The sequence below is a fragment of the Rhynchophorus ferrugineus genome, unplaced genomic scaffold, assembly GCF_030347505.1.
Source record: "Rhynchophorus ferrugineus isolate W39M unplaced genomic scaffold, kcgeb_rfMv2 rfM9, whole genome shotgun sequence".
Lineage (NCBI taxonomy): Eukaryota > Metazoa > Arthropoda > Insecta > Coleoptera > Curculionidae > Rhynchophorus > Rhynchophorus ferrugineus.
In genome coordinates, this window is record NW_027472588.1 from 39,055,662 (window position 1) to 39,072,858 (window position 17,197).

Genomic DNA, 17,197 nt, shown 5'->3' on the forward strand with positions numbered 1-17,197 from the left:
TAGACGATTACATAAAAGGATTGCACGTTAAAATAACAAATTTAGTTTGTAAAATACGGCGACACTTGAACAGAGCATGTTTTACAGTGTTTTCTGTTGATCAAGATCGCAGATTTTTTGCTTAATTTACATAGGGTTGCTTGACAAGTTCGATGTCTATTCTCATCTCGTTGATCTTCGACACGATATGGAAGTCATCAAGTGATCCTCCTTCAACAGCATCAATGCTTGACCATCGATCTTCTGGATGAGGAAGTCGTCGGCATAGTCGGCACAACCCGGTAAACTCTTGATAAAATCGCATACTTCTTGAAACTACAAATAAAATATAATGCTAAAAACATCATTAAAAATATAATAATGAAATATCGTTATTAAAGTGGAATGCTATTTTATATACAGTATTTAAATCATATTTTTAATGAAACAGCTTCAACTGCATGCTAATATCGTGAACCCATTTCTTCTCATCTTTTTCGTTATACTTTAGTTTCCTTTATACCATCTAGGTTTTAATAGGATTCTTCATTAGACCTTTGGACTAGCCAACCACAACTTTGAAGCCACGACTGTCGCAGCAGTAGAACTAAAAGTGTTCTACTCTAGCCTACAGTTAAATAAACAAGTTCGTAGATAATCAGATATTTTATAATCACTTTTATCAAAACACCAAATAAATAATACAGGAATTAGTTAAAATTATCGAAGTTAGCTGTGCAATTTTAACCACTGATTCGAAAGCCGATCTATATCTCTACATGAAAAAATGAAACAAAATTAGTTGTATTACTAATTTATTATCTTGAATGGCAGTATTTATATTAGTAACAAATATCATTTAATAATATCTGCAGATTTTATAACTAGAAAGCAAAATGTAGACGATTACATAAAAGGATTGCACGTTAAAATAACAAATTTAGTTTGTAAAATACGGCGACACTTGAACAGAGCATATTTTACAGTGTTTCCTGTTGATTAAGATCGCAGATCTTTTGCTTAATTTATATAGAGTTGCTTGACAAGTTCGATGTCTATTCTCAACTCGTTGATCTTCGACACGATATGGAAGTCATCAAGTGATCCTCCTTCAACAGCATCAATGCAAGACCATCGATCTTCTGGATGAGGAAGTCGTCGGCATAACCCGGTAAACTCTTGATAAAATCGCATACTTCTTGAAACTACAAATAAAATATAATGCTAAAAACGTCATTAAAAATATAATAATGAAATATCGTTATTAAAGTGGAATGCTATTTTATATACAGTATTTAAAGCATATTTTTAATGAAACAGCTTCAACTGCATGCTAATATCGTGAACCCATTTCGTCTCATCTGTTTCGTTATATTTTAGTTTCCTTTATACCATCTAGGTTTTAATAGGATTCTTCATTAGACCTTTGGACTAGCCAACCACAACTTTGAAGCCACGACTGTCGCAGCAGTAGAACTAAAAGTGTTCTAGTCTAGCCTACAGTTAAATAAACAGGTTCGTAGATAATCAGAGTTTTTATAATCACTTTTCTAATCAACACACCAAATAATACAGGAATTAGTTAAAATTATCGAAGTTAGCTGTGCAATTTTAACCACTGATTCGAAAGCCGACCTATATCTCTACATGAAAAAATGAAACAAAATTAGTTGTATTACTAATTTATTATCTTGAATGGCAGTATTTATATTAGTAACAAATATCATTTAATAATATCTGCAGATTTTATAACTAGAAAGCAAAATGTAGACGATTACATAAAAGAATTGCACGTTAAAATAACAAATTTAGTTTGTAAAATACGGCGACAGTTGAACAGAGCATGTTTTACAGATCAAGATCGCAGATCTTTTGCTTAATTTTTATAGGGTTGCTTGACAAGTTCGATGTCTATTCTCATCTCGTTGATCTTCGACACGATATGGAAGTCATCAAGTGATCCTCCTTCAACAGCATCAATGCTTTTCTGGATGAGGAAGTCGTCGGCATAGTCGGCACAACCCGGTAAACTCTTGATAAAATCGCATACTTCTTGAAACTACAAATAAAATATAATGCTAAAAACGTCATTAAAAATATAATAATGAAATATCGTTATTAAATTGGAATGCTATTTTATATACAGTATTTAAAGCATATTTTTAATGAAACAGCTTCAGCTGCATGCTAATATCGTGAACCCATTTCTTCTCATCTTTTTCGTTATACTTTAGTTTCCTTTATACCATCTAGGTTTTAATAGGATTCTTCATTAGACCTTTGGACTAGCCAACCACAACTTTGAAGCCACGACTGTCGCAGCAGTAGAACTAAAAGTGTTCTAGTCTAGCCTACAGTTAAATAAACAGGTTCGTAGATAATCAATTTGTTATAATCACTTTTCTATTCAACACACCAAATAATACAGGAATTAGTTAAAATTATCGAAGTTAGCTGTGCAATTTTAACCACTGATTCGAAAGCCGATCTATATCTCATGAAAAAATGAAACAAAATTAGTTGTATTACTAATTTATTATCTTGAATGGCAGTATTTATATTAGTAACAAATATCATTTAATAATATCTGCAGATTTTATAACTAGAAAGCAAAATGTAGACGATTACATAAAAGGATTGCACGTTAAAATAACAAATTTGTAAAATACGGCGACACTTGAACAGAGCATATTTTACAGTGTTTCCTGTTGATCAAGATCGCAGATCTTTTGCTTAATTTATATGTTCCAACATCATCCCATCTCAGATGCAAAACCGATTATTTACAACGTTACAAATTAATTAGTTTTACTTCACTGTACATCATATTACAGTAACTCTTAATAATTTCCATGAAAAATTAATTTCCAAAATAAAATCAAGTCAAACAATAATACGTAACTAAAATGTAACTCAAAATTAATTGTCTAAATAAGATCAGATCTACATACATTATCATCGAAGAATAAATGTGGCATTTATACTAAAATCGGGTAGGGTGAAATATGTACAATATAAACAAGTTTTTCTCTAGATACGAATGTCAATATTTGCAAAAAATATTTAAAGACCAACAATCTTTAAAACAATTTTACATCAACAAACCTAAAGTATCTACACAAACAAATATAATCATTTTTGGTCCATTTCGATTACCAAAAACTTTTCGGTTAACATTAAAGCTCTTGAGATCTCTTCTGTGTTCGTCCGGGAGGGAGGGAGGGGGTCTACTTGGACCACGGTTCCTTGGCGGAAAAGAAAATGCCGAAATATATCTCGCTTCGAACTGTTTATACAAGGAAAAATAAATAACAAGCTGCGCGAAAAGGCAACCGCAAAAAAAATATTTTATAAATAAGTGCTTCGCCCAAAATGGGAAAAAATCAGTCTTTGTTTTCTTCGCGTGTAACTAAACTAGCTTAACAATATCGGAAACGTCGTCACTGGGCTTTAGCCTTGCTTGAGAGGTTCGATGTCTATTCTCATCTCGTTGATCTTCGACACGATCTTCAACGCGGGTCCCAATTTCATGCCCATCGCGGTCATCAAGTGATCCTCCTTCAACAGCATCAATGCTTGACCATCGATCTCCTGGATGAGGAAATCGTCGGCATAGTCGGCACAACCCGGTAAACTCTTGATGAAATCGCATACTTCTTGAACCTATAAATAAAATATAATATTAAAAACGTCATCAATAATATAATAATGAAATAAATGAATTAAAGTGGAATGCTAAACATTTTTATTTACAGTATTTAAAGCATATTTTTAATGAAAATGCTTTAGCTGCATACGCGATATCGTGAACACATTTCTTCTCATCTTTTTCGTTATATTTTAGAGTCTCCAGAAAACAACTAGGTTTTAGCAGGATTCTTCGTTAAACTTATGGACTAGGTTTTTTCTTTTTTCAAGATGATCAGCTAGAACCAAATGGTCTATTGCTGATGTCGCTTCGGGTTCAGGATAGTAAGGTTTTGCGGGCGACAGAGACCCTGGGTTACGACTGGGATTGTCGTAGTTGGTTTACTACCGTGGTTTGTGGATGGGTAGGGATTTAATCAAGGTATTGTCTAAGGCGCCTATGGAGAACGTTACACTGAGCATGTTAGTGAAATTCTTCACAAACGGGATGCCTGATTCGAGGTGTGTGTTGACGTTCCTCATAAACCACGGGGCATTGACTAACGCGAGGACCTTTTTGGATTGGAACACTTGAGGTAATGCAAGTTGTCCCTCCGAGATGTACCTGTACCACACCTGTGCTCCGTAGAGGCGAATTGGACGGACCAGCATTTTGTACAGAGTCGCTTTCTGGAGGATTGAGAGTTTGCTTTTTCTGCAGAGGACTGGAAATAGTAGGCTGTACACGCCAAAGCTTTTGCAAATAGGGTGCTGAATTTGGGTTGACCATTGAAACCTGCGATCGAATTGGACACCGAGGTACTATACCTTCTGGGGCCAGGGCAGAGGCACTTTTTTTCAATTCAGAGGCGGTATGCGTGAAAATCCTTCCTCCGGTGGAACAGAAGCCTGAGTTTTGCTCGGGGCTGTAACCGGTGGTAAAGAATGCTGTCGTCTGCATAAAATGATGTGTGTGATTGCTTGGGAAGTGGGAAATCAGCCATGTACAGCCATATCATAACATATAGAATTCTGATAGATGCATAAATCTAAGTGAATATAGTATGATGCTATGAAGAGATGTATGAAGAAGATGTATGTAGTATGATGCTTCTAATCTCATTCTCAGCTTCAGTGAAGAAATTCTTCTGCAGCAAAAACTCTACAGTGAAATATATCAAAAAAAAAGTTGAAAATGAAACTAAAGAAGCACAGGACAATACTGACACATCCCTATGTTAGTTAAATGTAACTAATACTCCAATTATATTTAAAAAAGCCCTGGGTTTTACATCATCCACAACTTGTATCTTCTAACATTACCTATAAATTAATTAATAATGAAACAGAAAAAGAGGTAAAATAAGAGCATGCGATAAAAAAGGCAAATATAACACGAATACCAGCAGCAAAAAGGAAAAAAGGACAACCAGAATCTAGATGATTAGCTAAAATGAAATATGATTTGCTGAAGATCATAGCAGGTGAAGATGAAATAAGGAAGAAAATTAAAGAAAGATTATGTGCCTTCTCCAGAGATTGATTCGCTTCAAAACAGCTAGAAAACTCTTTTAGTTATGACACTGCTTCAGGTAATGTTAAGCCGTTGATGATTTTATCCGCCAATATATATATTTATAAGCATAACAACAATTATAATTATTATTTGGTGTATTTCCAACTAGTACCGTCGAATAAATTAAATTCAATTAATCAAAGATTCATTTTAAGTTAAAAATGTAATGAGGAAAGGAAATGACGTGCAAGATCACACATTATAACCACTGATCCATAAATGGAAAGAGACAATAATGATGAACAGTAAATGTGTTAATGTAATTAACTATAGCTTTTGTATTTCTCACAAATTCTCCATCATTCAAGAAAATAATCAATTTATGCAAAAGCATTATATAAAATATTTAAAGCATAAACGACGTAAAAGATTTAAAATAGATAATAAATGAAAAAACTTACGGTCCATTTAATTGGATCTACTTTCGGAGTGTTATCGTCTGCGTTATCGGTCGCAGGACTTGTGCTTTCTGCTTTCGTATCGTCAATATCCATACTCTCGTCCTTGTCCCATTTCTTCTTGTCATCTTTATTTTTACTGCTAAAAATTCAAAAGTGGATTAATACAAGCTGACATAAAACTACTCCAAACCATACCTTTTCGAGCAAGCAACTGAACAGAATCGTTTGTTCTTTTTAAATTTCGATTTATGATCGACCGTACCACAGGCTTCGCATTTGGCCATATCTCCTTTAGGAGATAACGCGCCCGGGGATAAAGCTTGTTTCTTCCCTAAAAAACAAGATATGATGTTTAAAATATTAACAACTAAAGCCCAATTTTATATATATATTTTTTATAGTCTACCAGATCACTTACTTGGAGGTTCATCCCCATCTTTATCGTTAACGGACGGTGGGATTGACTTAAGATCGCTAATCATGCCACTTCTAGTCACAGGGAAAGGTTCAGATGATTCTTGTATTACAAAATCCTCAATGACATGTGTCAGCACCTATAAACATAAACGTATTTGTATTAAAATAGCCAACATTAAAATAAGTACAAATTAATTACCTGTGGCTTGACCATAGCTTTTGGAGGACACCTTTCTTTAACTTCTTCCGCGGTAACGGCGACTGGTATTCCAATTTCCGTAGAATTCGAATTTGATATTTGACTAGGGGCAGTACCAGGAGTAGGATGCGAACTCTCGGCTGATGTTAACGATTTAACTTCTTGCTGCACGTTAGTCGCGTCTTTCACGTCAGTTTGCGATGAAGTAGCTAAAAAATTAAAATGACAATTAATAATTGACACATACGCGCCATTATATTAGATAAACTAAGAAACAAACGCAAAATAAATAATTTTAATTACATAATTACTTCTACTAGATTTACAAATATTAAAAATATGTATATTCTAGTTGAGATAACTACGTACAAAGCGAATACAGTATTAAGATGAATAAACGCAATTGTAAAGTACAATAAAAATTCCGAGAATTCTCTTAAAATCGTAATAAGCCGGTGACTCATTTGTAAATCCAACATTTTTCATTTAATCATAGTACCTATTATTTAAATGCGTGAATATTTATACAGTTAATGCAAATATTTCTGCGTTCCTTATAAAAAATAAAACCGAAACATACCGTTCTCGATGGCACTCTCTTTAGAAGTTTCAGCGGCTGTCGTAACAGGTAACTGAGTTTGAGGTTGTGGTGTAGATGGAGCTACCTCCGCCGCGACATTTGTTGGCTCTTCTTTCATCGGCATAGAGGGCACTGCCGGTGGTAAGGGAACCTTTAAATATTAATATTATTAAAAATCTAAATTGTGACATTGTTTCGGTATAAAATGATTTATAAAACATTGTAATAGAGGTAATACCTGTTGAACTTGAGCTTGAGCGGTTTGCTGTTGTTGAGCCTGCTGTTGCTGTTGTCCTGTTGGGGTAACTGTAATCTGCTGAAGTTGCTGCATCGATTGATTTGGTTGTGCAACAACTTGAGAAACAACTGTAGGTGTACCGCCAGCTGGTTGTAACTGACCGGTTAAGATTGTACCGGGTGTTGCCATTTGAGTAATTTGTTGCTATGATAAATATATTAAATCAGATTTTTGGAGACCTCAAATGATACCAACACTTACAGGATGTATTTGTTGCATATTCATTTGCATTGTTTGCTGAGTAACAGCCAAATTGGACTGTAACGGTAGGCTTTGCTGTAGTGTCCCTGGTTGTAACTGTTGTTGCAACTGTTGCTGAACCTGTTGCTGGTTATTGGGCTGAGTTGACATCGAAACAACAGGCATTATAGGTCTATCGCCAGTCATCTGCAACTGCTGTTGCGGAATACCCTGAATGGCTTGAACTGAAAAAAACAAGGGTTACGAGCATTGCTCATTAACACTCACTTTATAAGTATACTCACTCATCATCGGTTTCGCTTGTATTTGTTGGGTTTGTTGACCTTGTTGCAACTGATACTGTTGTATCGCCTGTTGTTGCTGTTGCTGCTGCTGGATTACCTGTTGTTGTTGCATGGTGACTTGCATCTGCTGCTGACCAGCTGCTACCTGAGCCTGCTGGGTCTTCTGTTGATTTGCCAATTGTTGAACTTTGTCAGGTGTCATTGGAGAACCCGGTGTCATGGTAGTGGTCATCCCAGTGGACGTATTCATTACTAACATCCTAAAAAAACGAAGTGATGACTGCAAAATACTAACGATTGATCCATGATGACCTACTTGTTACCAACTATGTGATGCTGTTGGAGATTGGTATACGACTTCATTTGCGTCTGATTAGCCGCGTCAGCTTTGGGCGCAGGCGACCTAATTTGCGGAGCTTTGGTCCTCATTTTCGCCCCTTGCTTATTCCCCATCGAGGCTGGCGTCTGCGCACCGATAGTCTGCGTAGATACCGAACTCGCTGGTCTAATGGTGGCGGCACTGGACGGTAAGATACTTAGTGGCCTGTTTGTGGTCTGTTTCGGCTGGATGTTCTCGTTGACTGGCCTAGCTTTTGCCACTTGCTGAACAGTACCTTGAGCTGCTATTGTTTCTGAAAAAAATATTATTGTTAAAAATATACTACAGAAATATTAAAATGTTATACACTTACGATTTTGCTGTGTCTGTATGGTGGCCGCCTGAGGATTTTGCTGGATGAACATACTTGAAGTAGCATCCGACTGTGTCCCCCGGATAAATATAGGATTTGGTGCCAGTAGTGCTTGCGATTGAAGGCCATTGGTAGTCCAGACCTGCGGTAAGCTGTTGGTTGCAAACTGCCATGGCAATCCGTTGGTAAACTGCATTTGTTGACCGCCAGGCTAGAAAAATATAGGTATTTATAATAGTGTAATTAACGGCGGATTTATCAGTTTCCTACATTAATCTTATAAATGTACTAACATAAAAAATAATGATTGTATGTGATACAACTAATTGGTTACATTTTTTCAATAACATAAATACATACATAGATCGAATACATTTAGTCATGCACAACAGAAGTTAATCAAATATAAAATTTTCACTGTCAGTTTTACATTACAATGTATCTCTACCACATTGTAGTACCAACCAACATTGTAGTTTAAATCTTAAATTTTTTAAATTCGAGTTGAACGTTTCTGTGCAAGTACTCTGTTACAAGTATGAACAAATGACTATTATGAAAGATGATCGCAGTGGCTTTGACAAATAAGAGGTAGCAAATGTCAAAACAAAAGTTGTCATATTATAGGCCTTCCTTTTTGGTATTGTTTACAAGGTAGCGTGACTATCAGTAACGAAGTGTGTTCAAAGCCTCGTTTTGTATTTAGTTATTCTTGAATCTATAGCTGACCGACTATGTCTGGCAGAAGATTCGAAAACAAGGTCAAAAGCTCATATTGATGATATTTCCTTTGACATTTGCACTTGCGACTTAATTCTCATAATACACAATTGTTATTACCTGTAGAGTTGTTTTTCCATAGAATAAAGTTTAGATTTTATAAAATAACAAATAAAAATAGATAGTAAAAATAGAGGTTAGATGGAAAAATGGACAGTAAAAATTTCAGGACACATCTACGACAATTAAGCCAGTACAATAAAACTAAATTCTTACTTGTATAGGACTGATAATTTGCGCTGTCGGTTGAGTTCCTATCATAGCCTGAGATACTTGAACGCATTGACCTTGCTGTTGTGTTTGGGCTACGGCGCCCGTACTACTAGCAACCTTTTGCATTTGCACTTTTTGAGCACCCATTACCTATGTGACAAAGAAGTCCTTTATTCCATTTCTTTTGACTAACTTTGGAGTCTCTAATCGATCACATTTATTAATATTTCGAGGACGAATCAACGCTAGGTCAAGGGTAATGGAATGAAGGGCTCAAAAAACCAACGCAGCAGAAAAATAAACAATAGTACAAGGGACATGTAAACAAGTAAATTTCGCCCGATATAATCTGTTCATTATGTACTGTGGTACTTCAATTCTTTATTTGTATTTGCTATCAGAGAATAGAAACACTCTACTAGTCTTATGCTGCTTATTTATATGAATTTATGTCTATTCTTTAACTACTTAAAAATTTGCAATAAAACATAGGACAATAATATTGAATTTTGAATAAAAAGACATGCCACAGTTTATGTTGCAAATATCCATGCAGATCCCAAACCTAAAAACCCCAAACTGTTGAACAGAATAAGAAGTAACAAACAGATTATATTTTTGAAATGAGCACATGTAATATCCGGTGCTGTTAGTCACAATATACTCCAAATTATTTATACATATTAGTTAACACATTTTTCGAAGCTATATCAAAGTGGACAAGGACATTTTGATTTTCAAGTTTCTGATGATAACACGTTCTACTACATCGTGCAGTTAAACATGGCAGAAGCTTCAAATAAACATCTTTGTATGGCTAATTATACAACTAACTGGCCTGGTGCAATAGGAATTTATACAACCTTATTTTTCACTATAGAATTTTAATTTCGGATGTCTCAGTAGAAATTCCTATTTGCAGGCCTATAGTATCATTCAGTCTACCCACCTTGTGCATTTCTTGGGGTTTCTGTTGTGTCACTTGTGGGTTCCCCTGCGCAGAATGGTTAGGTAGTATGTTAGGTTGGGAGCTAATCACCCCCAACTGACTGAACACAAGAGTCTGTTGGTTCTGCGTGGTTGGAATTGTCGGAATGGTGGCATATCCTGGAAATGTGGCTGCTTGGCTTCCTTGCAGCACTTGTTTGCCTTGGGTAGCTGTGATCATGTGAGGGCCAGCTAACTGATTACCTTGGAAGGGTTTTGTTATAACCTATGAAAATTAATAAATATATTCTAAACAATGCTCAAATGTATTATAAAAAATAACACTGTGTATATTCAGTGATTTTAAAAGAAACATATGAAAATATGAAACTAATTTTAGACTTATCAAATACAAACTATACAACTTGAAAGTTTGTATCGATTTAAAAGCTATATTGGTTGGACTACAGAGAGCTTTCACGAAATATTGTTGTTTTCTCTGTTTGTGGGGCAGTAGACACCAAAAACCACTATGAAGTTAAAGATTGACCTAAAAGAATGGACTTTGTGATAAATTAAACGTTAAATATGAACCTCTTACTCTGCAAGAAAATGTGATTCTTCCACTCTTAGATATAAAACTTGGTGTAATGAAAAATTTTGTCAACGCCATAGATAAAAATGGTAAATAATTTTTGTAATTGAAAAATGTTTTTCTTTAAATCATGTGATGCTAAACTAAAAGAAGTCATTTTTGTTGACCCACAAGTAAGAAAACTTATAAAAGACAATGAGTTCGATGAAAATGAGTTAGAGGATGTCGAGTTTTCAGTGAATGACTTGTAACAAAAATGTAACGATGAGTGCAAAATGTCTTTAAAAATACGTTTCTTGCATTCCCATTTCGACCTTTTTCCCCTAACCATAAAATGGTCAGTGACTATAAAACAGATAGAAGAGCGTTATCAAAGAAGATGGAATGCTAAAACGTTAGTAGATTTCCGCTGGTTTGAAATGAAAGAGGATTCTACTGTTAATATTTCGTCATTTTCATTCAGAATATATGACTAATTTTTTCTACTGACCACTTAAAAGTGAGCTATTTTGATTGATTGTCTATTTGTAAATATATATTAGTATTTTTCTTTCTAAAATTAATATAATTACATTTTTATACTGTTTTTATTTATTTATAGTACTTTAATTATAACTTTAAAATGGCATGTGTTACAAAAAATCCGTTTAAGTTTTTATGTTCGGCAGGTACGATTTGATTTAAAAAAAAACCGTTTTATTTAATGTTATAGAACAAAAAAAAATTGTCATACAATGTAATTAAAAATAATTATTCAGCTTGTGTAATTAATCACTTGAAAATTTTGTATTAAACTAATAGATAAATACCTGTATCTGTTGAGGATTAATGCTGGGATGTAAGGCAATATTTCCGGGCATCAACAGTTGGCCCTGTGTATTATACAGTTGTGGCAGGTACATTTGATTTTGCGTCGGCTGTTGTATAACTTGGACGCGTCCATGACTCCAATCGACCTATAAACAAAAGATAATCACCTACAGATTTAAAACAAAATGAACGCGTTTACTTGTTGAGGATGAGTCGCTTGTTGACTCTGTTGTAAAGGTGCCATTGTCGTGATAGTCGTGCTGCCTGTCTGAGCAGCAGCTGCTAACACCTGGCCGTTTTGCGTCTGAATTTGAACCTGCTGGCCCTGCTGTTGGTGCATTGGAGTTGTATGTTGTTGTTGGGGGGGTCCCAGATTGGTTGCTGTTGGTATACATTGACCTAAACCAAGACGATGAATAATCAAATGTTATTAAGTCAACTAACCATATAAATTTATGACTATATACACAACAAATTTACATATTTACCTTGAGCATTTACCGTTACTTGTTGGAGATGTGGGCTTTGGGCCTGCACTAAAGGTTGTTGTTGTAACTGTTGTAGCTGCTGCTGTTGCTGTTGTTGTTGCTGCTGCTGTTGTTGTTGTTGTTCTTGCTGCTGTACCTGTTGGTTTTGTTGTTGTACTGCCTGATTGTTTGCATCGACAATTTGTTGTTGTTGCTGTAAAAATACGTAACGTAATGTTATAAATCATAAAAAACAATCAAAACAATTTAATAATATACGTGAAATGATGAAAATAAAGATAGAAATCAAAGTTTATTACACATTTTCTGAACTTTATTGCATTAATATATATAAAGTGGATATTTTATTAAAATTGATGATATTAGATCGCCTTTTTCGTTTTAAAATCATCTACGTATATGAAATTTCGTCATATAACAAGGCAGTAAATGATGTAATACCAAGTTATGTACACATCAGAACTGCTACACAAAGTACTGTATGTGAAAATCGTCACATAACTTATTCAATTGCAGTAATAAATAATTTAGCTAAACAACTTCCAATAACAGCTACTGCAATTAAAAATAAAGACATACCAAAGTAAACCGAGCTATATAATTATAAAAAAAGAAAAGTAGATGTCCTGAAGTAATGACAAATATTATATATTGCAACTATGAAAATACTGCTAAAGCCCACTCAATAAGTATTCGGTCTCAAACATAGATGGCATCATTCTTGACAGCCATATATTATTTACAGTTAATAGTATCCGTCAAACGATACATGTCATAGAGTTTTTAACGAGACAACATTTGTTATTTTTAAACCAGCGGTTAAAAAAATGTGTGCTGATTAAACATAGTTTTCTGAAATAAAGTTATGTCGAATCCAAACGTTTAAAGTGAAAAATAAAAAAAACTTACTTGTTTATTGATATCCGACATGTTGCCTGACAAACTGGCGTCAACGCTCTGTTTAATAAACTCGTGTCCTCTGTCTAAGTTTAGTAAAGTGTGGGCCACATCATATTTGCAGTCATCCGCTGTTATGTCATAAATCCCGGCTTTCTGAGCGAGAGTTTCCAAACACTGTAGTGATCGAGAACCTGGAAAAGATATACGGATGCAATTCCTCAAATAAACGTTTCCAAAAATTAGTTTATAATCTAACATTAACGACGCCCAAAAAAAGTAAAGAAGTATTTCATTGTGTTACATCATCATAAAATACATATAATAAATACTAGTACTGCTCAAACCAAATAATTCCCAATAACTCGTTAACAATAATGTTTAAATAAGCCTAGTAAAACTCAAAAGAAGTAAATCAAAAAACAATTAAATATACGTTAAAATTTTATAAAAATCTGAAACTCTTAATACATCTTATAATCAATTTAACTGGACTCTGGACTAATATCACTCAGACTCGGCCATCAAACGTCGGCATTTTCAATAATAAATCCAAACAAGTATGAATTAAAATGAAACTGAATTATTTTAGTATTTCTGACTTTATCTCCAACTACATTTTCTTTTGAAGTCTTTCCGTTTCTTTATTAATAAAATAAATTTAAGCCCATTAGTCTATTTACAAATATATCTATAAATAATAGTTAATATCATCAAAATAATGAAATGGTATTTCCAAGAACTCCTTTTTTTAATATGAGAAATATTCCATATTGGATGTTTCATTAAGTATACTTGGATGGAGAAGATAAATAACTAACAATTAAAAATAATTTTAGTCCAATAAATGAAATCATAATTTTACTATTAACAACTGAATAACTAAATGAAAAACAACCCAAATTATACACCTCCGACAACAAAACCTTATCGGTGTTGGGCATAGTAAAAAGATCGATTATTTCGTAGTATGGAGGGTTGCATAACGATATATATTAGACATCAAATTTTGCTTTTAAATAAGTCAAACTCTAAAAACTTTTATAACGTATGTAAAATGATTCAAGCTGAGTTCATTAAGTAACAAAGCATGATTGTTTCAAAGTGTTTTATTGGAATATCATTTCTATTTTCGTTCTAAAAAATATAAAGATTAAAAATCCTCTATATCCAATACTTGTTATAGGTTGGAAATACAGTTCAATTACCAGCTAAAGAGTGTAGAAGATGTTACAAAAATCATATAACAGATGGTTAATGGTATATGACGATGTTATTTTCTAAATCATGTATTTTTAAGCATTACGGATATTAAAATATGTTATAATTAAATACCTTGCTGAGTGTTATTATCGTTATCTTGTGTCGATGACGGTTCCTGATTATTCACTTGGTTTTCTTCGGTATTATTACCGTTCACCTTCTGCTGCTTAGCCGGTGTATTGGTAGTGTCCTTTAAAGGCTGTTTTTGTTGCTGGCTGTCTGCCTGTTGAAGGTTGTCGTAATGTTGTGATCTGTAAAATAAGAGATGTAAATATTATTTTGTGTTTAGAATACCACAAAAGGTAATAAATATACTAAAAATATATGATAGCTTAATTTTATTGTGTAGGCAACACTCAATAAAAATTAGATAAATTCGTAAGTATAAACATTGTTTTGTGGCCATTCAAAAAGCTTAAAAACAACTTATAGTCTATTCAAAGTTTCTCGTACGTACGTCATCAAGGTGTTTAATGTGTTGCCTGCCGCAATTTGTAAATTCGTTTCAGTATCAGACAATATTTTCCTTCTTATTTTATTCTAGTTAAAAAGAGACAGACACAATGTCGCCTGATTAGCTCGAACACGTAAATAAATGAGCCCGTCAAAGTCGTCCTGTTGTCAGACGTATGTAAAATTCTTGAGGGCAGGGATAAGAGGTTATAACTCTAACTTATAAACTATTGTGGCTGTATAATTAACTGTAGTTTTTAGATGTAATATAATATTCAAATAAATCATATTTGGTAACATGTTTGTTGAATTATTTTATTTAGATTAGAATTGTATTGTATGTCAAAGCCAAACAGAACTAAAACTCAAAGTTGAACCTAATAACTAAACGAAAGCAAAAAAAAGAGACGCTAAGATATCATGAAGATAGAAATAAGTAAATATAATATATAATATAAAGGTATAATATATATAATGTAAAGGTTACGCATAAAAACTTAAATTAAGACTGAAATAATTGGTGTTCCCTTTACGAAGCCATAAAAGTTTTATTTTTTCCACAAAAACCATATAATTTCCGACAATTCGCCAGCCATATCAGACTCGTTCCTTTCTTAAGTTATAGTCAAACCGTCCGAAAAGAGTGTAAATTAAGATGGGTATCTCTTTCTCAGGTAAGCGAGACTCTAAAACATAATTAAAATCTTCTGTGAGGGTACCGCCTTCTCGGTACCGGTTCTGAAAATGGTACCACCATAAATTCTAATTCCGAAGGTTACCTATATATATTATTTTTATATTTTCGACCTATCGGACGACGGGCTTTCTATTATCGATTTTTAATGGCGATATCTCGGCTCGGGTTTGGGTTTCTTTTCGGTTTTCTATCATACACGCCATTTCATGTAAAAAAGTGACGTCTGGTAATTAGATTTCAATATCAAGATGACCCAACGATGAAAATTTTGAATTATTCGCAGATACAAATTCTATTCATCAGTCCGATGTAGCTGTAAACCTGAATTCCCCAATGGAAGTTACCACTGAAATTGACAATAACCTCAATCCTAAAAAAGGCTCATGGAATTGATGATATTTCATCTGGGTTTTAAAAAAAAACTGCCACTTTCAAGTGAGATTTTAGGCTGTGACTTGTGAATTCGAGGATATACATTATACTCTTCAAATATACAAATACAATGCAAGAACTATAACTTTTACTATTGTAGTGTTTATATTGATAAATAATTACATATTGTTTCATTTTCTCTTTTTTCTTTTTAAAATTATTTTAAAATCAAAGACGTAAAAGGTTCTTCTTATTCCATTTTTATATTATAAGGCACGATAATTTGTTCGATTTATATTATATTCGTCAAATATACGTATAATTTTTAACAACTGGCAACGTTGTCTATACTTTTGTGTAGGATAACAATGTACGGAAAAGATCACGATCAAAGACCTGAGAAGCTTCAAAAGCAATGAAGCTGATGCTAGCTATTGAGCTAGCTAACTGAGTGGCTTATAACTAGTGTTGGGAACTATCGACTGAAATAGACTATCGACTGTTTAGTAAATGACTACTTTTTACTATCGACTGTTTCAGTCGCTATTTTTGGTTCGACTGATTTTATTAGTTCTTAGCAGTGACTGTTTCAGTTGTCTACTTTTAGTTACTATTTTTGGTTCTATTAATTTCTTTTGGCTGATTTTTAACGTTCTGGCTCTGTCGTTATAACCGCGACCTTGACAAAAATTTATGTACCCAATTTATGCTTACATAGATTTATTGCAATATATATGTCTATATAGTTTTATGACTTTTTTGATAGTTTGCTTGTGAATAACAATATATTGTATATTAATATAGCAGCATTTTGGAGCGATATTTTTCAAAATTGTTATTGTAATAGGGTAAAATAGTGAATGATCAATAGTAAAATACTTTTGACTATTTTTATGACAATAATAGGTAATATATCGATTGCTCTCTGGATTTCTGTTAAAAAATATTTCTGTTCAAAAACAAGTAAAGCATTTACTTTATTTTTTTATGTGATTAGTATTTATTGTTATTGTACATCTTTAGTTTTTAGGTTTTCTTTATGTTCTCTGTATTGTCTATATTTATTATAGTATATTAATTAAAGATACCAATTAATATATTAAAATACGATAAAACATTTGTGGAGTATTATTCCATTCCATAGAAAAATTCCATTCCTTTTTACAGAACCACAGAACATTCAAATATAAAAGTAATTCTAGTTCCTTTAAGATGAAATTATTAATTGCATATTAATAGTATTCAGTAATTATTTGTTTAGTAAGTTAGTACGTGAAGGAATATGTACATCTCCGTCTCGCTTACTCTACCGTTGGAAAATATAAGCATATATAAAATTAACGGCTTCAAGCAATTATCTCCGTCCTTTCCTCTCTCACAGTTTATACAGGAAAGGATTCGTACATTTTCGTCTGACATCACGAATGAATAAACAGTCGAACTTTGCA

The 17,197-nt window shown here is 33.4% G+C and overlaps 1 protein-coding gene across 7 annotated transcripts in view; it reads right to left on the reverse strand.

Annotated features, from left to right (window-relative positions):
• Window positions 1-2,499: 2,499 nt before the first annotated feature.
• The window catches only part of LOC143202929 (uncharacterized), a 136,968-nt gene continuing 122,270 nt past the window's right edge, over window positions 2,500-17,197 (reverse strand). For 4 of the 7 annotated variants that reach the window (XM_076414929.1, XM_076414924.1, XM_076414928.1 and 1 more), the window contains 18 exons: window positions 14,300-14,478; window positions 12,977-13,158; window positions 12,068-12,260; window positions 11,779-11,978; window positions 11,579-11,725; window positions 10,197-10,460; window positions 9,251-9,397; window positions 8,255-8,465; window positions 7,879-8,194; window positions 7,563-7,822; window positions 7,279-7,502; window positions 7,018-7,221; window positions 6,780-6,930; window positions 6,200-6,408; window positions 6,002-6,137; window positions 5,779-5,914; window positions 5,584-5,722; window positions 2,500-3,642 (listed from right to left, as the gene is read on the reverse strand). In XM_076414929.1, the coding sequence (XP_076271044.1) occupies window positions 3,430-3,642; window positions 5,584-5,722; window positions 5,779-5,914; window positions 6,002-6,137; window positions 6,200-6,408; window positions 6,780-6,930; window positions 7,018-7,221; window positions 7,279-7,502; window positions 7,563-7,822; window positions 7,879-8,194; window positions 8,255-8,465; window positions 9,251-9,397; window positions 10,197-10,460; window positions 11,579-11,725; window positions 11,779-11,978; window positions 12,068-12,260; window positions 12,977-12,997 (3,171 nt within the window). In that variant the 5' untranslated portion in view covers window positions 12,998-13,158; window positions 14,300-14,478 and the 3' untranslated portion in view covers window positions 2,500-3,429. The remainder of the gene's footprint in view (window positions 3,643-5,583; window positions 5,723-5,778; window positions 5,915-6,001; window positions 6,138-6,199; window positions 6,409-6,779; window positions 6,931-7,017; window positions 7,222-7,278; window positions 7,503-7,562; window positions 7,823-7,878; window positions 8,195-8,254; window positions 8,466-9,250; window positions 9,398-10,196; window positions 10,461-11,578; window positions 11,726-11,778; window positions 11,979-12,067; window positions 12,261-12,976; window positions 13,159-14,299; window positions 14,479-17,197) is intronic. The other 3 variants (XM_076414927.1, XM_076414930.1, XM_076414925.1) reach the window with 1 other exon arrangement.